This window comes from Cydia amplana, chromosome 1 (assembly GCF_948474715.1).
Source record: "Cydia amplana chromosome 1, ilCydAmpl1.1, whole genome shotgun sequence".
Taxonomy (NCBI): domain Eukaryota; kingdom Metazoa; phylum Arthropoda; class Insecta; order Lepidoptera; family Tortricidae; genus Cydia; species Cydia amplana.
The window spans coordinates 20076163-20096325 of NC_086069.1; the positions used below are offsets into that span (position 1 = coordinate 20076163).

Here is a 20163-nt window from a genome sequence, read left to right on the forward strand (position 1 = left end):
TGAAGGCAATTAAAGCAAGTGAGCACCGGGCGTTGGCAGAGAGAACATTAGTTAGTACGAAACTTTTTTATTCGACCACCCCGCAGTCTACATTTTCTTTGTCTATGCTTTCACCCCCTGACGTCACGGTGGAAATCGACCAATCCCATTGGGCGTAGTAGTCGCTGGCCCTTCGCGGGATCACTACCGCGCACCACCTCGCGCTATATCTTCTAAATGTTTTCACAGTGCGAACCATATGTGCCGTTAATAATGTATCCGGCTGTGATTAAAACTGTTTAAAATGTACTTATATATCTTCTGTTTTATGGTTTGAGTAATTTTTAGTTGTTTTATTTTTCTCGGAGGTGTATTTTATAGGTTCGGAAAATTACATTAAGGGGTGGTGCCGTGATGCCCGTTCGTAAGCAAGGTGAATTTAGTGTTTTAACCCATGCATAACTTTATAGTTAGCAAGAGTTATAATGTTTCGGATATATTTCTGCATGTGTGCTTATATTATTATTCCTATAGGAATAGTGGCAGGGGTTGGTTGCGCAAACAATAGCACCCTTCTGTTCTGTTGATCCGTTCGTATCGATAGTTGCCATTGCCACCCGTTGGCATTATACCAACCTTGTTTTGTCAAATAAAACTCTAGTTATGATAATAAAGATCTAAAGATACCCACCCTTCTCCCGTCTTTCTGCATATCTACCCTTAAGTGCCCTAAGTGAGCCACTGTAGTAGAACTTTGATTGGTTCTTAACACTTTAGATGCAAGTGGGTTACGTGTCGCAGACCCGCACAGCAACCTTCCTTCTACCCTATATCACAAAAATTCCTAAGCACCTAATTTGTAGTACATAGTTAAAAGTATGTTTAATTTATATATAAAGTAGGTACCTTATTTTTTTTCGATTTTACACTACTGCGTTCGCGTTGGATTCGCACATCTATTTTAGAGTTCTCTTAAAAATCTGTTTAGTAATCATAATAACGTAGGTAAGTACCTAATCATAGTCTTTTGGAGTTATAAAGCCAGCAAATTAGTGTAGTAGGTATCACCCTTGTCATCATCTTTGCGATTGTGGCTTAACCTTTTCGACGCCGTGTCAAACACAAAAGCTGTCACGCTGACGCCACGTCACCGAAGTGTCAAAACTGAAATTGAACTTTATGCATATGCACGTAGGTCTATGTTGCTCTGTGATATGTGACCGATTAACCGATCTTTGGCGTTGAACCTACGGGGCGGATATATCGGTCATTGGCATCCAAAAGGTTAAAACAATTAGGTACCTGTCACTTGCACCTTTGTTTCTAAAGCACACCACATTTTCAATCACTCAGCATTTTCAGTAACTCACCACCGGAATTTCTGTGTCGCCGCCTAAACATGAATAAAAATTCAACGATCAAGCAAGCAATACACTAACACGTCATTTTAAGACTAAAATGTTCCTATATACTAGTAACTTCATGAAATACCTGACCGTTACTTTCACCGCCCACTACTTACTACTACTACTAAATACGTATTTCATAATTCATAATATATTCTTGTGTTCAAACTTTGACATTCTGTGTTGTTGTGTAACGCATATTAACAATACTACTGAACAATAAGAGGTCTCTATTTAAAATGATCTGAGTAGGTACCTACATCTTTAACTTTCTTTAAATATGGTTGCTTTTTATAAGCTGTTACTATTTAAAACAGAATGAAATAACAACCCATCTCCTTCTATTGAGTTAATATTATGTTATATGAGTTTTATCAACTTTATTTTGTCTATACAGAAGCCCACCGAGCATTGGAACTGCTGGAAGACTACCACAGCAAATTAGTGAAACCCAATGACCGTCAACTGCGACTTGCGATCGAAAGAGTCATCAGAATTTTCAAGTCACGCCTCTTTCAAGCTCTTCTTGGTGAGTGATGTAGTTGTCGTTATTGATGACGCTTTCAGTTTTAGGGGTACCATTTCAATTGCATACCAAGGCGAGACGAAGGCGGTGAAATAGTAAGTGCGCTTCTCACAAAAGCTGAGGGCCTACCGCGAACCACGTTCGACGTGTTGTCTCCCTGTCACACTTACGTACGAATTTACAAGTGCGACAGAGAGCCAACACGTCGAACGTGGTTCGCGGTAGGCCCTCAGAGTTGACTCGTATTCCGACCCGAAGTCACTAAACCATCCACAAATAGGTAATACAACCGTCAGAAATGTTGGATATATTTTCAGTAGGTAGGTACCCTCCCGTAGAGCTATAATTGCTCCATGCCATTAAGGGGCCTTTCTACCACTGTTTTGCCTGGGTTGATGAAAGTTGATGGCGGCTGCACCATGTGTCCACTTGCTTCAGTGCTGTATTCATGATTTCTGATACTGTACGGCTACCATCCGTTTGGCACTGACATAAACGCCGTCGAGAACGTAATTTACTTTATATACATCTCGCTCGTACTCGCATATTAGTGCGAACGAGATGTATAGAAAGTAAACTAGCAAAAAGCAGAGCTTTGTAAGGGCTCGCGGAGTTTTTCTACCTAAACGTACCGGACCGCGACTTTGATCCAGTCCGAGGCTTGTTCCATGTTCAATCGAGTGGGTAAGTAATAAGTCCGTTAAGGACGCAGCTATAAGTGAGAGCAAGAAAGAAATATACCTACTAATTGGCCCTCGGTCGCTGTCCGGTACGCCTGTCTGATACAACTTTTACTTTGTCCATTAAAAACGTGTCCAGACGACAAAATCAAATTACCAATATCATCCACACGTAATATACAATTTCATAAGCCCTTATTACATCCTACACGGTCGCCCAGTACTTCTTGTAAGGAAGCCAACTGGCTTTTCTTTTCTGGCAATGTTGTGTCAGCGAGCCAATGTCCTTGAATTTATTTATGCGTCCACACCACACAATTGAGCGTAAAACTATCCCGTCTGGACACCTACTGGCGGTAATCATGCTGCTCCGCACATAAACTTATGTATAATTTGCTCTCTTAAGTGCTCATCAAGACGAGTGAGATGACCAAAACAGCGTGTGCCTATGTTGCAACAAACGTGAGTTCCATTAAATACTGCCAGGGTTCAGCTACAGCTATATCGTGAGTATCTCCTAAGTGCTCAAAAAGACGAGTCGGATGACCAAAACAGAGTGAGCCTATATTGTATAAAACCCGAGCTCTACTAGGTACCTACTGCCAGAGTTCAGCATCAGCTACCTTGGGTACTACTCTACCAAGTGATCATCATGACGAGTCTGATGTCCAAAACAGCGTGCGTCTATGTTGCACCAAACCCGAGTTCCACTAGGTACTGTCAGGGTTCAGCATCAGCTCTATCTTGGATACTACTCTCCTAAGTGCTCATCAAGACGATTCGGATGTCCAAAACATCGTGTGCCTATATTGCAAACCTGAGTTCCACTAAATACTGCCAGGGTTCAGCTACAGCTCTATTTTGGGTATCTCCCAAGTGCTCAAAAAAACGAGTCGGATGACCAAAACAGCGTTTGCCTATGTTGCACCAAACCTGACTTCTAATAGGTACTGCCAGGGTTCAGCATCAGCTCTATCTTGGGTATTGCTCTCCCAAGTGCTCATTCTGACGAGTCGGATGTCCAAAACAGCGTGTATCTATGTTGCACCAAACCTGAGTTCCAGTAGGTACAGCCAGGGTTTAGCATCAGCTCATCAGCTCTATCTTAGGTACTGCTCTCCCAAATACCCATTAAGACGTGTCGGATGACTAAAACAGCGTTTGCCTATGTTGCACCAAACCTGAGTTCCAGTAGGTACAGCCAGGGTTTAGCATCAGCTCATCAGCTCTATCTTAGGTACTGCTCTCCCAAATACCCATTAAGACGTGTCGGATGACTAAAACAGCGTTTGCCTATGTTGCACCAAACCTGAGTTCCACTAGGTACAGCCAGGGTTCAGCATCAGCTCTATCTTGGGTACTACTCTCCTAAGTGCTCATCAAGACGAGTCCGATGACCAAAACAGCGTGTGCATATGTTGTATTAAACCCGAGCTCCACTAGGTACTGCCAGGGTTCAGCATCAGCTATCTTGGGTACTGCTCTACCAAGTTACCATCATGACGAGTCGGATGTCCAACCCAGTGTGTACCTATGTTGCACCAAACCTGAGTTCCGCTAGGTACAGCCAGGGATCAGCATCAGCTCTATCGTACTGCTCTCCCAAGTGCTCATCAAGACGTGTCGAATTATAACATGACTGATCAGTTCATCGGCGTCACAGAACAGAACATACGAGTAAATTGACCTTCGCAGTGAATATGTCGTAGTCCGATCGTATAATCCGCCGTATTACATTACGGCTAGCCGTTTTCAAAAACAGGAGCGTTTTTAAATGCAGATTGTCATTGCGATACGTTCTTCAATAAGGCGGCCTACGTGTAGCCGCATCGTATCTACTATTTAGATTGTAGAGTGACCAGTTCTTTCGGTCGCCTACGTAACCGCGGAGTTTGGCAATGTTTGCAATTTAATTTATTTTTGCTATGGTCCCACCGCACTACATGTTTCTTTTCCAAAACATTTCCTTCACAACTTAAATAGACGGAGCCCCGCAAATGCGGGGCTCCTATTTCTGGGCGGTTTGCCCTTCGGGCATCTGAAGCTACCTAACGAACCTAGCCTAAGTAGGCTTACCTACCTACGCTTTTTTCCCTAAAGTGTAATGTTTTCACGGACGTGTCACTAAATCAATAGGTAGGTAGGTTAGGTTCGTTAGATAGCTTCAGATGCCAGAAGGGCAAACCGCTCAGAAATGAAGCGGGAGCTCCAATTGAGGGGGGATTTAAATCTTCTCGGGGCAGAGGTGTAGGGTTGGAGCCGGTCTACCTAGCTTTATTTGACGTTCATAAGCGCATTGTAATTATGCCTACTTGAATAAACTATCTTTTATCTTATCTTATCTTAATGGGAGCCCCGCGAGGCCGGGCTCCATCTAGTTAAGTTGCGAAGGAAAGGTTTTTGAAAAGAAACAGTACCACGAACTCCAGATATGATGGACACCCCAGCGTTTTTCATAGTTTGTTGTCGTTATGTCAGGCAGCGCCACGAGTGTTAAAAATGGGAACTAAAAACTGTCAAAGCGGCGGCTAATGACTCGCTGTATTACATTACGGCTAGCCGTGTTGAAGAACGTATGGCGCCGAATACATTCCGGCGGATTCTCATTCAGCCGCATTCAATACGGCTAATAGTTAAACCGCCGCATTTCAAAACGCCCCTGTTTTTGAAAACGGCTAGCCGTAATGTAATACGGCGGATTATACGATCCGACTGCGACAAATATACGTACAGCAAGATTATTGTTCCAGTATTCAGAGAAACTTAATTGCTAAATTGGGAATCAAACCGAGCGAAGCGAAATGGGTCTGAATCCAAAATTTTAACCCTTTTTAGGGTTCCGTACCCAAAAAGGGTAAAAAACGGGACCCTATTACTAAGACTTCGCTGTCCGTCCGTCCATCCGTCCGTCCGTCCGTCCGTCCGCCTGTCACCATGCTGTATCTCATGAACCGCGATAGCTAGACAGTTGAAATTTTCACAAATTATGATTGTATCTCTGTTGCCGCTATAACAACAACTACGCTATACTAAAAATAAAATAAAATAAATATTTAAGGGGGGCTCCCATACTACAAACACGATTTTTTGCTCTATTTTTTGTTGATGGTGCGGAACCCGTCCGACTCGCACTTGGCCGGTTTTTTTGTATTCATCGTGTTAACACATAGTAAGTACATTGACACGAATTTTAATTCATAATTTTTCTAACAGATGGCGCTAGTAGTCATACAAAGTGTTATTCCTTTATTTTATTTTATTAAGTTGAAAAAATGATATTTTTATGTTTGATAACACATCTAGACATGAATTTAAATTACTATGTTAAATTTCAAACCTATAAGTGCGATAGTTTTTCCGTAAAGTGTACCACAAGAATGCATAGTTTGTCGAATAGTGATAGGGCTCGCTTCGCTCGCCCTAATTACGTTATCGATAGCGTAAATGTCAGTTTTGACACTGTCAGTGACTCATGGTACGGGCTCTGTTCCCGGGAATTTCCCGTTTACACTTATCATGCAGTAAATCATCGTGTATACTCGTATTGGGGGGCCTTTGTTTAGTTCTTACAACAGTGAGTTCACTACCAGACTCCAGAGAGTCGTGAGAGAACCCCACCCTGTGGCAAATTCTTTGTGATCGTAGCGGAAATAGGATGAACCCTACACTGACCATCAGGGTTCAAACATGCTCTCGGCCGGTTTTTATAAATGTCAAAATGGCGAATGTTATACTGGCAAAGTGTCAAAGTACATTTAATATTTTAATTAACTTTATTAAGTCACACAACGTCAAAGTTGTGTTAGTTAGGTAATGGATTATTTATGGATTATTTATAGCCAATGTCACACAAGCTGCAATGGAATGTCAAAAAAGGATTTGAAATTATTTTCTTAAAAGTCTACTTTACATGACTCTACCCTCTTTTCCTTAACACTGGCCCATGCCAGGCTAGATAAAATGTAGGTAGCTATTCGAATATTATATACAAAATAAAGCAGTGCAAAAGGTGCACACAACACAACGGCTTCATAGGATAAAGGCAGGCCGTTGTATGCACCGACGCCTATCGATCAGAGGCGGCATTAATTCAAGGTGGCTAGAGCTAAATGTTATGCCGACGTACATATACCTACCTACCTGTATCTAATGCCTAGATACGTCTTGCTATGCTTTATTTAGATAAAGTCCACGGCACACAGCGAGAAGTCTGATTTTTATTACTTAAACAAAAACAAGTGCAAGTCAAACACCCTGGGCTCGGTACCTTTTTAAGTTTAACAGACTTCGAAAGGAGGATATTCTATGTTCGACTGTATGTATACTTTATACACAAACTTTTGTTTTTGTTTTACTTGTCTTTTGAGTAGGTAATATAGATACGAGTTTTACTATCATAGTGTTTTTAATCACATTTCAAATCATTGTGTTTTTAAACACAAGTGTGTTTTGCTACTTTTGCTATTGTTACTTAGTTACCATAATTAGTCGAACATCTAGACAACATATCTGACAAACACAGCATACTTAATATGACACTTTACTTGAGTGTCAATATAATATAAGGACAATATATATTCATAAGGACATTACAACATATATTGTGATACACGATTGTTAAACTTTATAACCTACAACTGCTGTATTAACGTTTGCCACTATTATATTTATGGTTAATTTATTCCATCTAGGGAGGTTTAGAACATTTTCTTCCCTTCGTACTTATCAAGATCGGAAGTGATAGCGTTTCGAAGTAGAGGGAACACAAAAAACCGGCCAAGTGCGAGTCGGACTCGCGCACGGAGGGTTCCGCACCATCAACAAAAAATAGAGCAAAACAAGCAAAAAAAACGGTCACCCATCCAAGTACTGACCCCGCCCGACGTTGCTTAACTTCGGTCAAAAATCACGTTTGTTGTATGGGAGCCCCACTTAAATCTTTATTTTATTCTGTTTTTAGTATTTGTAGTTAGCGGCAACAGAAATACATCATCTGTGAAAATTTCAACTGTCTAGCTATCACGGTTCGTGAGATACAGCCTGGTGACAGACGGATGGACGGACGGACGGACAGCGAAGTCTTAGTAATAGGGTCCCGTTTTTACCCTTTGGGTACGGAACTCTAAAAAGAGTTCAGCTGGGGTTCATGGAAAACGCTCAAGATAGTTAAATTAGATTCACGTGTTTGAGTTATACATAGGTAGTAGGTAGTTAGTTTGGTGGATGAGCATGATTACATGGAGCAAATTAAAAATTGTATAGGTTGTCTATCTGTTCACTGCCACATCTGATAAAAAAACGTTAATATCTTCATAAAAAGTACGACCAACGATATTGCGACGCGACGCACTGAATGATATCAAGTTATCGGGAAACTATCATAAATAAAGTAGTCACTGCCCTATTTACCTAACCTTTTGCCAGTCGACGTGAATTAAAGAAGAGGTTTCGACTCGACTCTACATATTTTCTTCGTCTTCGATGCCGTGTAGCCTACGAATGAAACATGATATGGACGCACATAGGGAAACACATTTTAGGTTTAACTAAGTACCTATTGTAGGAGCGCTCAAACTTTAAAGCTCGACTATTGATATATTTATATTATGTACGGACAAGTACGAGCGAAACGCACGATAACTAAATAACATGATTCAAATATCATTCTGTTGTCAGTATTTAGTGTACGTTCGGACTGTCCTGTTAGCGGCAAATTTATTGCCAAAAGTAATTTTCTGCCACTCAACTTTAGGGGGTGATAGACACAATATATACATACCGTAGAAAAAGAAAAGTATAGGTCTACCTATAGGAAATAACAAGTGACTTGATCTTTATTCCTTATATATATGTGGCGAATCGATCGAAACCAGTGAAACCACCAACGATCGCGCATCTATAAATAAGCTTAAACCCGCGTGACTGCACGTCATGAATGCTCTTGGATCCGACCGAGACACTGCCATTGTGAATCTGATCCTAATTATATTTAGACTGCAATGAATGGATACAACGACAACGATATCACTAACTAAACGCCGGCACCGCTGACATCACGTCCAAAATTTTTCGTATTAATCTCTCTCTGCCAGATCTAGAGCCTAAGTTTTTTAACTAAGTATGTAGGTGCGGTACAATGGAGACTTGCGAATTATCAGTCAGCTAGTTGGTAATAGCCCGCATAATGCGACGGGCGGTTCACTAACACTATCCACTTATTAAAATGGGACTTTCTGGAATGTAGGTACAAGATTTAGAGGCTTCTGCCAACTTTTATATATACAGTGAAACCTGGATAATTGCAATCTCAAGGGACCGGCAATTTTTTGTCAATTAACCAGGTTTTTCAATTAAGCAGGTCGTGCCAATTAACGAGGTTCAAAAAATCGTTGTGTCATTTATAGAGGTTCTCATTAATAGAGGTTGCGTTCTGACAAATTGCTTTTATGGAGGTGCAAATAACAATTGAAAGAAGATTTACAAGTTTACATTCTGAGTTTCTGGTCTATATATTATGTAACTTGCACTTTTACACTACATTAATTACTACTTTATTTTCTTATAGTCATTTGGGTTTTAAAAAAAATCCCTTGAATTGTAGAAGAAACTTTAATTGGAATAATGTAAAAAGCATACTATGTTTTTGATTTAATCAAAACTATTTCACCTACTATACTCTGTGATAGATAGCCAATAAATAAATTGACTTCCGGATGAAGATTTAAAATAAAATTATCATTGCTATTAAAATATTGTTTCGGCTCTCTACAAGTCTACATTCTTTCAATTACAGAGGTAATAAGTAAGACTTGTTTCAATAATAGAGGTAATGAGAAGACCTAAAATAACGGATTTTTTTAGCACAGTGTCAATTATAGAGGTCTTAGTTGCAATATTATGGTCAATTACAGAGGCAAAATTCCGAAAAGCAATTAAATCTAAATTGCAATTATAGAGGTTCCAAAATTTCAATTATAGAGGTCTTTTGGTCTCAAGGGACTGGGACCGGACCTTTGGTTGCAATTATTGAGGTTTTGCATTTATCCAGGTGTCAATTAACCAGGTTTCACTGTAATACAATATACTGTACATAATACATGTACCTCTACCTACACATTCACATCACATCGCACGTAAATGTCCTAAAACCTATAAACTGCGACTGAGAAGAACTAACTTAGTTGAAGAACTAACAAATATCTAGGTGCTCGCGACATTAATTGTATAGAGACAAATACGTAGGTACAGTACCTAGGTAAATTATGGATCAAGTGATCGCGTGATTATTTTAAACCTAACTTATACCTAATATCGTTCTAGTATAAATATATTTATTTAGTGAACTAAGTATAATAAAATTAATAAAAGATACCTATTATAGAGTAGACGATTATTATTTTTTAACAGACAAACTTGTATGGTCGGATACCTTATCTAAAGTAAAGCGTGCCTTATCTAAAGAATGTATTATGAAGCCCAATACATTCCACGACTCTTGTCTTTCCAAACAGACTCTAAGTTAAAATTTAATGTACATGTATATTTAATGTAAATTATTTTTAATTATTGATATTATTATTTGATTTTCATAAAGTGTTCTGTAAGAATATTGTATTTTCAATAAAAATACTATGGTTAGGTATGAATGATTAAAAAGAATAAGGATCTGTTCTGTTTATAACGGCAACATTGGATTAACCTTGCCCAGCTGGTGTACTTGATTGCAGCTGCTCATAGCTCTTAGGCATGTCGGTAGGTATAATGCGGCTTCTCTGCGTGCTACGTAACGATTGCATCTCTACCGACGTATGTACGAGTATTTTATGATTGCGTGCGTACATAGGCGTTATATTTTACAATATTATCGATTGTTTTGTTTTGGTATGGTAAGGTAACATGAGGGTTTTATAGGGGACTTACAACTACATCCCACTGAATGTCAAGCACAAATAACCCCGTGCGTTCGACGAAAACGTATTGCAATCTGTGCGATGGACCGTATGACCTAGATCGGACCGCGGGTCATCGAGTACACCCGTTGACACAATTCACTCTTAGGCCCACTCTAATTAAAAATTGAAATTTCCAACAGTTCAGCGCATATGTAGATATTGAATATTGATCGAACTCGGCTATTGCATTTACAAAGTGGAAGTTTTTTAAACTATGCGCGCAGCCTGCATTCATTTCTATGAAATGTTTCTAACTATGTACCTACGCGAGATAATGGGTAAAGTTGTATTTGTTGAAGTATTCAGAACAGAGAGTTTTAATTTTGAACACTGCTGCTGCATACATGTGGAATGTAGATATTTTACTATTCAATGTGTTCCAACTTGCAACGTATCATTGTACATCATTGTATACGTCAAGTCTGTGGGTTAGATATACTCAGCGAGCTTACAATGCCCTGCGCATTCAATAAAATAATGCTTTTAGGATGCTGTTGAGACTGCCGCGTTTCTGCAGCGCATCGTCCATGTTCGCCGAGGCGCGCACGGACGGTTTTGATTTTGATGCCGTGTGGCGCAAGAAAACGGCCTCACTACTTGACAGAGTACGCGGGAGTACCAACAGCATTTTAAACATGATAGCTAATAAGCTAGATTGTCCTCTGTTGTGGGCAATGGGTCAGCGGACACAGTCACTTTTTGTTATAAATTATTAAATATTTTATTTTATTAGGTTACCCATTGTTACTAACATACTTAAATCATAAGCTATAACTAACAAATGTATGGACCCTTGTTGTCTTAAATAAAGAAATTTTGAAATTGTAACATGCAGCTCTATAACATTAAAAAACGTACAGTTATAGAAATCACAAATTTACCCCAACACACGTCATTTACCTGCCTTATACCCATTTTATACCTTTTATTTATAGTAGGTACGCGCGAGTAAGCTAGTAGAACACTAACTTAACTTTGGGGGTTAATTTTAATTAACATATGTAATACGCAATCATATTTAATACAAAACGTGATACCTGCTACATACAATTATGTATTATATGAGAGTGATGATATGATACAATATATCTATATGTCTACAATTAATAATAACAGCATTCGCGGAAAAGCAAAGATTGTCGATGAACTCCTGCTCGACCTCTTCTAAGATAAAATAAATCGTGATAAAACAAGCAATAACATGCAGATATTATGACGCAAAAATCTTTATCTTTATTTTGGTACTCTTAATTTTAGTCAACAATAAGCTATTTTCCTTCAGCGAGTCAAGTCAGCTGCTCTTTGAACTTCAAAACGATGTGTTACTAGGTATGAAGTTAGCTGCGAGATGTGAGCTGTGACGTTACAATACAATACAATATATTATTATTATGAATCCACCTCGATAGGTAAAAAAGTGATAAAAGCTAATATTAAAAGTAGGTTACATGTTTCCCTCTACTACTACAACTACTTTGCACTACTTTCCCCCGGTATTTTACGTTATATTTCCCGGTATCTTAAATATCTATATACTTATAGTATTGCTAAAATTAAAATCTACGGATGCCTTCTTATTTTATTCATCGTGTTGTTTACTCAAAACCGCGAAAAACGAATACGAAGATTTCAATAACTGAAACAAGAAATACAAAAGTAAGAATGCTTATATAGCAAAACAGGCCAAGAACAGTGTACTTGTGAACTTACCGCGCCAAATGTGACCAGAGAAAGTTCGAATAGATTGCCTGCCACCACAGAGATAGTTTTCTGTCCTCTGATAACGAGTAGGTGGAGAGCCTTCTGGGTGCGCACAGATGTTGACGTCCAATGACTGTTGTATGCTGCTGTTGCCACGAGGTCACTCTTAATAGAAAATACAAGTGATTCGGTTTGTTAAAATGTTATTATGCTGATAAATAAAGGTTTTCTGGCAGGCACTAGGTATGAATTTCAAGTATTTCAACTAGTGAACTAGCATTACCTACTTAAGAAAAAAAAACCGGCCAAGTGCGAATCGGACTCGCGCACGGAGGTGTCCGCACCATCAACAAAAAATAGAGCAAAACAAGCAAAAAAACGGTCACCCATCCAAGTACTGACCCCGCCCGACGTTGCTTAACTTCGGTCAAAAATCACGTTTGTTGTATGGGAGCCCCACTTAAATCTTGATTTTATTCTGTTTTTAGTATTTGTTGTTATTCAACTGTCTAGCTATCACGGTTCGTGAGATACAGCCTGGTGACAGACGGACGGACAGACGGACGGACGGACAGCGGAGTCTTAGTAATAGGGTCCCGTTTTTACCCTTTGGGTACGGAACCCTAAGAATGATTACCTACTAACTATTGATTAACTATTTTGGCCACATATATAAGTAGCGTCGGGTACGTGACGGTTTTTATTTTATCCTAGCTACTCATATTTATGCAATATTTTTAGATGACATTTTATGAGACGTTAGTGAATTTATTATTTTTCGTAGCCTAGCGCTAAGTGCTACGAGGCATCATACTCCTGACAAAGTGCAAGGACGTGCTACGAATTCCATAGTTTACAATATACCTACTGGCCCTACTGCCACATTTGATAGTGTGCCTCATTCTCTCAATGTACAATGTGTTTTTGTACAAATTTCTATAATTACAACTATAAACAATATAAACAATTTTAATTCGGTACTATTTAGGAAATATAGAGTAAGAACTTCATCATTATCTTCCTCGCGTTGTCCCGGCATTTTGCCACGGCTCATGGGAGCCTGGGGTCCGCTTGGCAACTAATCTCAGTAATTGGCGTGGGCACTAGTTTTTAGAAAAGCGACTGCCATCTGACCTTCCAACCCAGAGAGTAAACTAGGCTCGTAATGGGATTAGTGCGGTTTCCTCACGATGATTTCAAGAACTTATTATAAATAAAAAATATAAGACAAAGTACCTAAGCTGCGAAACCAAAATAAATATGATTTGAAATATATAGACTTGTATGTTTAATTATTTGTATTAATATGTAACAGGTAAAAATATAACCTAAACTCTAGTTTATTCAGATATGTCTATAATTTAAGAAATAATGTTTAAGATATATATTTATAAACTCTCCATGGGCACACAAGCCTCCTAAAGATTTTGTGTAGGATGGGGCATCCTACTTGACCTACTTATGTATGTTTTGTTTATTCAATAAATCAAAAAATATCAATCTGGTTTACCTGCGTCTTTATCAGATTCCCACAGAAACAATAAATAAAAAGTTGTCCTGACAGGCATCCAAAATATAAAATCCTGGTCACTATCTCTGTCACATCACTGCTCTGTAAATAAAAGGATATATATAGTTACTTTTATTGTTGCTGGCCGCTTAGACGTATAATCTAAGAAATATTATTTGCACCGATTATAATGTTATCTTTGATCTTTTACAATAGGGTAATAAAACAATTAGCAGGCGCTTTCGCTTAGGTAAGTACTTGAGCTAAACAATCTTGATCCCAGTTAAGTACTTTTCTACATTTTAATTTTCCTAGTATTCCAACTTTTAAATTCATAGTCTAACTTATGTAAATAAACATTAATTTCAAAGTACATATATACGATTTGTGGTATATACAATTTTTTTCCATTTTTCCCTTTAATATAAAAATTTGCATTTTCATACTAACGCGATATTCTGACATTCGTAAATACTTAGTTTACCTACTTGAATCTTAAGTAAAAATAATCTTACGTTCATAATTATAAACATTGATAAGCAAATCAGCGGTGCAGCTAATAGAAATTGTCCAAACGCGGCTCCTCCGAAGATATCTGTGAGTTCATCGACAAACCTACGAAAAACGAATAAGTGAAAACCATGGTATGGTTATTTTACGGGGCAAAATTGTTTAACCGCTCGTGCTATATTAATACCCGAGCAAGGGAAATATTCCAAAATTGAACCACGAGCGTAGCAAAGCAAGTGGTTCGAAAATGGAATCTTGAGCGTTGCGAGGGTTCCAAAGCACGAGGGTTAAACACAATTTGCCCCCGATTGAAACACAAAATTTTTCACCACACCAACCCAATAAAATCCAAATGCTTTCATTTGGATTTTTATATATCTTTTCATTAAATATTTATCATTCAAAAACATCATTTTAAAGTTAATTTTACCAGGTAACATAAGGAAACAACTCAAAATTTGCATCTGATTACTTTGCCCCACATGTGGATAAAATGCAACGTTCTCATCAGTTTTTGAACAAATAAGAGAGCTTTTACCAGCTGGTGTAGTGAAAATTAAATTCTTCTATCCTATTATAGTTAATCAATCTGTTGTGTCCATTTTATCTATAAGCAGTGGCGGCGCATCAAACCGACCCATTTTTCGTTCAGGATAAGGTAAGGTGCTCAACGGTGTCAAGGAGGTGGAAATCAAGATTTATGGACTCTTCACTAATGTAGACTAGTATAAAGTATTATCGACTAAAAACTGTCTGAATTTTGCAAAATGTATATATAATTATTTACCATATTATTTTTAAGTGATATTCAACGCATGAAACCGTTTCCTCATAGACTTCCTGTTCTATTTGAGCTGTAAAAAAAAAAACAAATTAATATTTTTCTCCTAGAATCTCCGAGTTCAATTGGATCAGTAACATATTCCACAAGCTACAATGACCCTGGGTTATTAATGAACATACGATATTATTCAATAACGAACCAAATTCTGAATTCCCTAAAAGAAATAATACCTACATATATGAAATCTACTTTGAATTAAGGACACCGTCGATTACGTTAAGCACTTGGGCCCAGAAAAAAATTAAACATAGATCAAATGGACATCAAATTAATCGTCATAATTTCTAATTACGATGCAGAAAAGACTAACGAAATAAAACCGGAATGTTAAGAAAACAATTAGGATCTGGCAAGAAAAACTTTTGAAAACATGCGCAGACTATTCATACAATTCCATAAAATTAGTAGGTAAGTACAATACTTAATGTTTTTTTATATATATAAAATGTGGCGTGTAAAGTTTGTCAAATATCGTGCTCTCGGCCCCCAACCCCCAATATAGCACTTTGTGTCAAGACACTGGGGCCGTGGGGTCCAAGCGTGCATGTTCTGTTTAAGGAACTATGCAAAAAGCTCATCGATACTTCCGGTGACCAAGAGGGCTGGCAGCTTTCTCTCGCAGCGCATAGGCAAAGCCAGTCTTTGGCGCAATGCCGCGGGAGCCTTATTTAGATGTATGTAGGTATGTATATTCATTTAGATTAGTTTTTAATTTCATTATAAGTATGTTTTATATGTGTAGTTTATTTGACCATTTTTTGCTATACCTACATATGTATATTGAAACTCAAGAAAAATGTACGTTTCTTGTATGCAGACTACGTTAAAATTTATTTTTTATTAGGTAGGTACACATCTATTACGGCCCCTGAGGTAGAGCCCGCACCAAGATAAGACAAAGGGACGGGCAGTAGAGGCTTAATAATTTGATATTTATTTGATATTTATTGAAAACAAATTTTACAGCATTACAGCTAACACCAATGCACTGTAAAATTAAGTATTAAAATTAAGTAAGTAATAATAAAGCGATTAATAAGCTACCTATTGCATGTTTAATTCGCAAAAACGTAAAATATCTTTAAAAAGTTTACGACTTTGGTCGGCAAACAAGTCGCAGTCAGGTGCAAATGTGGGCAACCCTAAAAAAATACAATTTTTGTGTTAATTTTGTGTTAAATTTGATTTGTATAATAATCCAATATTAATATGGAATAATAACATCAATAAATTGCTCTGATAATTATCTTAAGATAATATATATTATGTTACGATTCATAAGTGCTTGTTGCTAGGCCTACATGAATAAAGTATATTAAAAAAGATATATATATATATATATATATATATATATATATATATATATATAAATATATATATATATATTTAAAAATGAATTGATTTGCCAATGCATAGACCCACCTTTGTTTGCCAGAGTACATATCTTCGGATTTGCAGTAAGCTCTTCTTCAGCCCTTGCTACGAAAACATTGTAGGAATAAATATTAGATAGATCGCATCGGTTGCTAAGGGATTTTAGTTCAACGACTTCCTTTTCATGATAGATTTTGTTGCCAATTGTTGCCTTATTTTTTTCAATTTGATCCCGTTTTTGTTTATACACAAACCGAGGGTTATTTTTCGTTTTAGCAAACGGCACGTGTTTTTGGACTGTGCTATTAATTGCCTCTGAAAATGCTACAGACCACGAAACAGTGTACGGTAGTGATTAAAAAACTAAATCCGGAATATTCGAACGTCAAACCTCTGTGCATTAAAAGTTGGCAAGGCATTTTGATGATGAGTGCGTCACAGACAAAATTACGAATTTTTGCCTTAATAGGATAACTCGAAGTAGGTATCACTATGTATTAATAAGTACCTATTCTTGGCAATATTGGTTAAAATATCTGTTTAGTTGCAAAAAAGGATCTAAGTTGTCTCAAGAATAAGAAAGTTCCGTTCGGCTTAGCTGAAATTTGCCATTGTAATCCCTGCTAAACAAACGAAATTCAGGCGTATGTGTTTAATTTACCGTCTATTTCCACTGTGCTGTCAGTTTTAGCTCCAATAGCCTCAAGCTTGTGTTGAAGTAGTTTTAGTTGAGTCGCCGCGAACGCCATTAGACCCCCGAACAGATGATCTGCGCTCGTTTGCGCTACCCCGTTGATTATTAGTATTGTAGCTTGATAGATATACCATCTAACAAACCTGGAAGTAAAATATAGGTATTTTACGAACTTAAAATGAACACTGCTCCTAAGGGGAGTTACCGCCCATTACCTAAGATCGAAAAGAGAAAAAAAAGCACAAATATGGCACATAAATGTCTCACGCTAGAACGGTTGTCCGGGCCCGGGCCGGGGTGCCCGACACTTCTTTTTCTATGACAGGTGACGGTGATCACCTCATGCTGTCTGCAGAAAACCGAAGTGTCGGATGCGCCAGCCTGAGCCCGGGCCGTTGTAGCGTGTCATCCTTAAACCTAAAAAGTACACATAGTTCGGCTTGCGCTTGAACAGTTTTAATTACTTATTAATTTTATTTTATTTAGAAGTATTCTATCCCAGCTGGAATAAAGAACGAAATACTCACCATGGCGACGGAGGTGGTAAATCAGGGTAGTAAAATGGTAAAGTGAGCGTAGCTTTTGTAAACGGAATTAAGTTCCACATTATCGCCGTCAGACAAGCCCACCCGTTGTAGAAATAAGATATAAAATTTATGTTGGCCGCCATATTCCGTAACAAGTCTTCTTTATCGGTTTCATCTGAAATTATGAATCATTGGATAGAATACATAGAAGGTAGCATCCTATAGAAGTGGTCTACGCGTGCCTCCGTGAGGGACAAAACATACGCAATGCGACGCTATGATTGGTCGAATTTATTTGTTGCCCACCATAATCCATACTAATTTATGTTAGGAAATTAAAAAAAATGTGAGACTGTGAAAAGGACAAACAATAATAGCGCTTTCGCTGCTACTCCTACTGAAAGATACATAAGACTATCCCGTTCTGTCAGTTATCCCCACCACTCATGCCCAATCCAGTTTAATGCCCGGTTCACATTACTCCAGTCCAGTAATCCAGCAGGCTAACCCAGTCCAGTGCTGGACTGGATCATATCGTTTACATTATTCCAACACTGGACTGGATTAGCCCGCTGGATTACTGGACTGGAGTAATGTAACCGGGCATATTCCAGTCTTTTCACTGTTCAACGTTCCATCCAGCACTGGATTGCAACTGGAATGGCTGTCTACACTATTCCAGTGGCGCTGGATTGGGTGAGCTGGAATGAAAAAGTAGACGGTATCTCCAGTCACTGGACTGGAATGCTCACTGGAATGGGTACATTCCAGTGTCAGTTCACATTATTCCAGTAACATTCCAGCACTGGATTGGATTGCTGGACTGGAATGCTACTGGAATAATGTGAACCGGGCATCATGGTCAATTTAGTACTTAACGCATTCACTGCCAGCAACCCGCCAGGCGGGCGCTCGGTCCGTAGTCGTTTTTCGCTACATACGGGTTCTCCTATGTTATCGGCTACGCTCGTAGCGCGTAGCACGCGCTGGCACTGTATGTGTTAATATAAATATCGCCTACAGTTTCTAAAATTTTGGAAAAAGTTAAGGAATAGTGGTTGACAGTATCTTTTGTTTTTAGAAATTTTCAAGAACATACTTAAGTAGTTGCTTTATGAGAAGTCCTGTAACAATTAATATTAATTGACCCGGCCATTTCTGTCTTGAACTACTGGCGCTTTCCCTCCGAGCGCCAAAAATGCTCTCGTTAGAAATGGAATTTCATCCCTTGGTTAACAATTTACTAATATTTATATTTCTAAGATTCTACCATCTACCATCACTTATTAATTAATAATTAAATTTTATTTACTGTCTATTATATCTAGTAGCTTGTTGATCCTTTGTCTGTTTTTGATTACAGTTATTGCTTTGTACAGATATCCTATAAACGTAAATAAGGCGGTGGCGTCAACGGTTTTGTCCAAGTCCTTGCCAACGACCTAGAAAAGAAAAATTCAAGTGTCAATATATGAAAACACATTAAGTTAAGGATGACTCACGCTAGAACGGTCCGGGACCGGGTCGGACGCCCCGGCCTGGGCCCGGACCGATGAGCATCCGGATCGTTGTGAGTCATCATGTAACATCTTACTGTAACAATATTCTTAGCGGGGCCAGTAAAATTGATAAAAGTAGGTACCTAAGTACTGACTTACCGTAAAAAAATATAGGAACTGAATAGCTAACATCCCGACATTAATAAAAATCGTTGCAAATACTCTGTAAATATTAACTGCATATAACACACGAGTGTTATCCAGAGATCGAGGATACCAAACTCCACCTAATATCAGCCAAAAATAAGATACTTTGAAACATTGAGTTAGCTGCATCATCAGTTTTGAACACAACTAATTTATTTATTTTGGTCCAAGTTGGTGTTTTACGTTTACGATAGTGAGGGGATCTGTTCAGCCGAGTCTGTTCAGTGATCCCTTATATCCCCTTTGGCTCTGTGCTCACACACAAGTAGGCACGTTAATCGCCCACAGTATGTAATTAACTCATCCTATTGGCAATGGCGTATTTTACGTTTTAAGGTTTTCACGACAAATATAATATAAAATTCACTTTGTGTTGTTCGTCAATTTGATTGACAATTTTGGATAAATAATGAACGGTACAAAGGGCAAAGTAGCTGATTATTCTTTAATGTATGCAGCGGCTAAGAAGGGAAAGCAGCCGTTGTTTGCAATTTAGATATTTAACACAGTAGGTACTTAAGTAATTAAAAAAAAGTACTCTCTCAAGGAAATGATTTCCACATTTTTAAAAGTTCGGTAATTAATATCACAAAATATATTTAGTACGCTAGCTTCTACAAGCACATTTGCGCTCGTCTTAAAAGCTGAACTGTTAATGTCGTCAGTCCTCATTTTTAAAGAAATTGGTACTTTCGATTTTACAAATATAACAGTAATTATCTAGTAATTAATAAGTATAATAAAGGCAGGAATT

The 20163-nt window shown here is 38.1% G+C and overlaps 2 protein-coding genes across 3 annotated transcripts in view; one reads left to right on the forward strand and one right to left on the reverse strand.

The window, feature by feature from the left end:
* The first annotated feature begins 167 nt into the window (after window positions 1–167).
* Window positions 168–20163, forward strand: part of LOC134650114 (disks large 1 tumor suppressor protein) — a 49239-nt gene continuing 29243 nt past the window's right edge. The window contains exons 1-2 of the mRNA XM_063504952.1: window positions 168–412; window positions 1783–1914. Coding sequence (XP_063361022.1) covers window positions 394–412; window positions 1783–1914 — 151 coding nt within the window. The 5' untranslated portion in view covers window positions 168–393. The remainder of the gene's footprint in view (window positions 413–1782; window positions 1915–20163) is intronic.
* LOC134650018 (odorant receptor 49b-like) lies at window positions 12108–19721 on the reverse strand. Of its 2 annotated transcripts, XM_063504846.1 has the most exons (10): window positions 19362–19721; window positions 19016–19145; window positions 17704–17878; window positions 17144–17319; window positions 16531–16587; window positions 15052–15118; window positions 14270–14369; window positions 13755–13856; window positions 12254–12409; window positions 12108–12179 (listed from the first exon to the last, which is right to left on the reverse strand). In XM_063504846.1, the coding sequence occupies exons 1-10, from the start codon at window positions 19539–19541 to the stop codon at window positions 12123–12125; spliced, it is 1200 nt and encodes a 399-aa protein (XP_063360916.1). In that variant the 5' UTR covers window positions 19542–19721; the 3' UTR covers window positions 12108–12122. The 2 variants fall into 2 exon arrangements, with proteins under 2 accessions (XP_063360916.1, XP_063360908.1); XM_063504838.1 differs by lacking the exon at window positions 16531–16587 and having other exon boundaries at window positions 19362–19719.

Excerpts from the sequence above, each read along its gene's own strand:
- LOC134650018 (XM_063504846.1), bottom strand. The coding sequence starts at position 19,541 with ATGATGCAGCTAACTCAATGTTTCAAAGTATCTTATTTTTGGCTGATA. Across the intron at positions 17,879-19,015 it reads GCTACTAGATATAATAGACA|ATGAAACCGATAAAGAAGAC; the intron begins GTAAATAAAATT and ends TCATAATTTCAG. Across the intron at positions 13,857-14,269 it reads CAATGTTTATAATTATGAAC|AGCAGTGATGTGACAGAGAT; the intron begins GTAAGATTATTT and ends TTTTATTTACAG.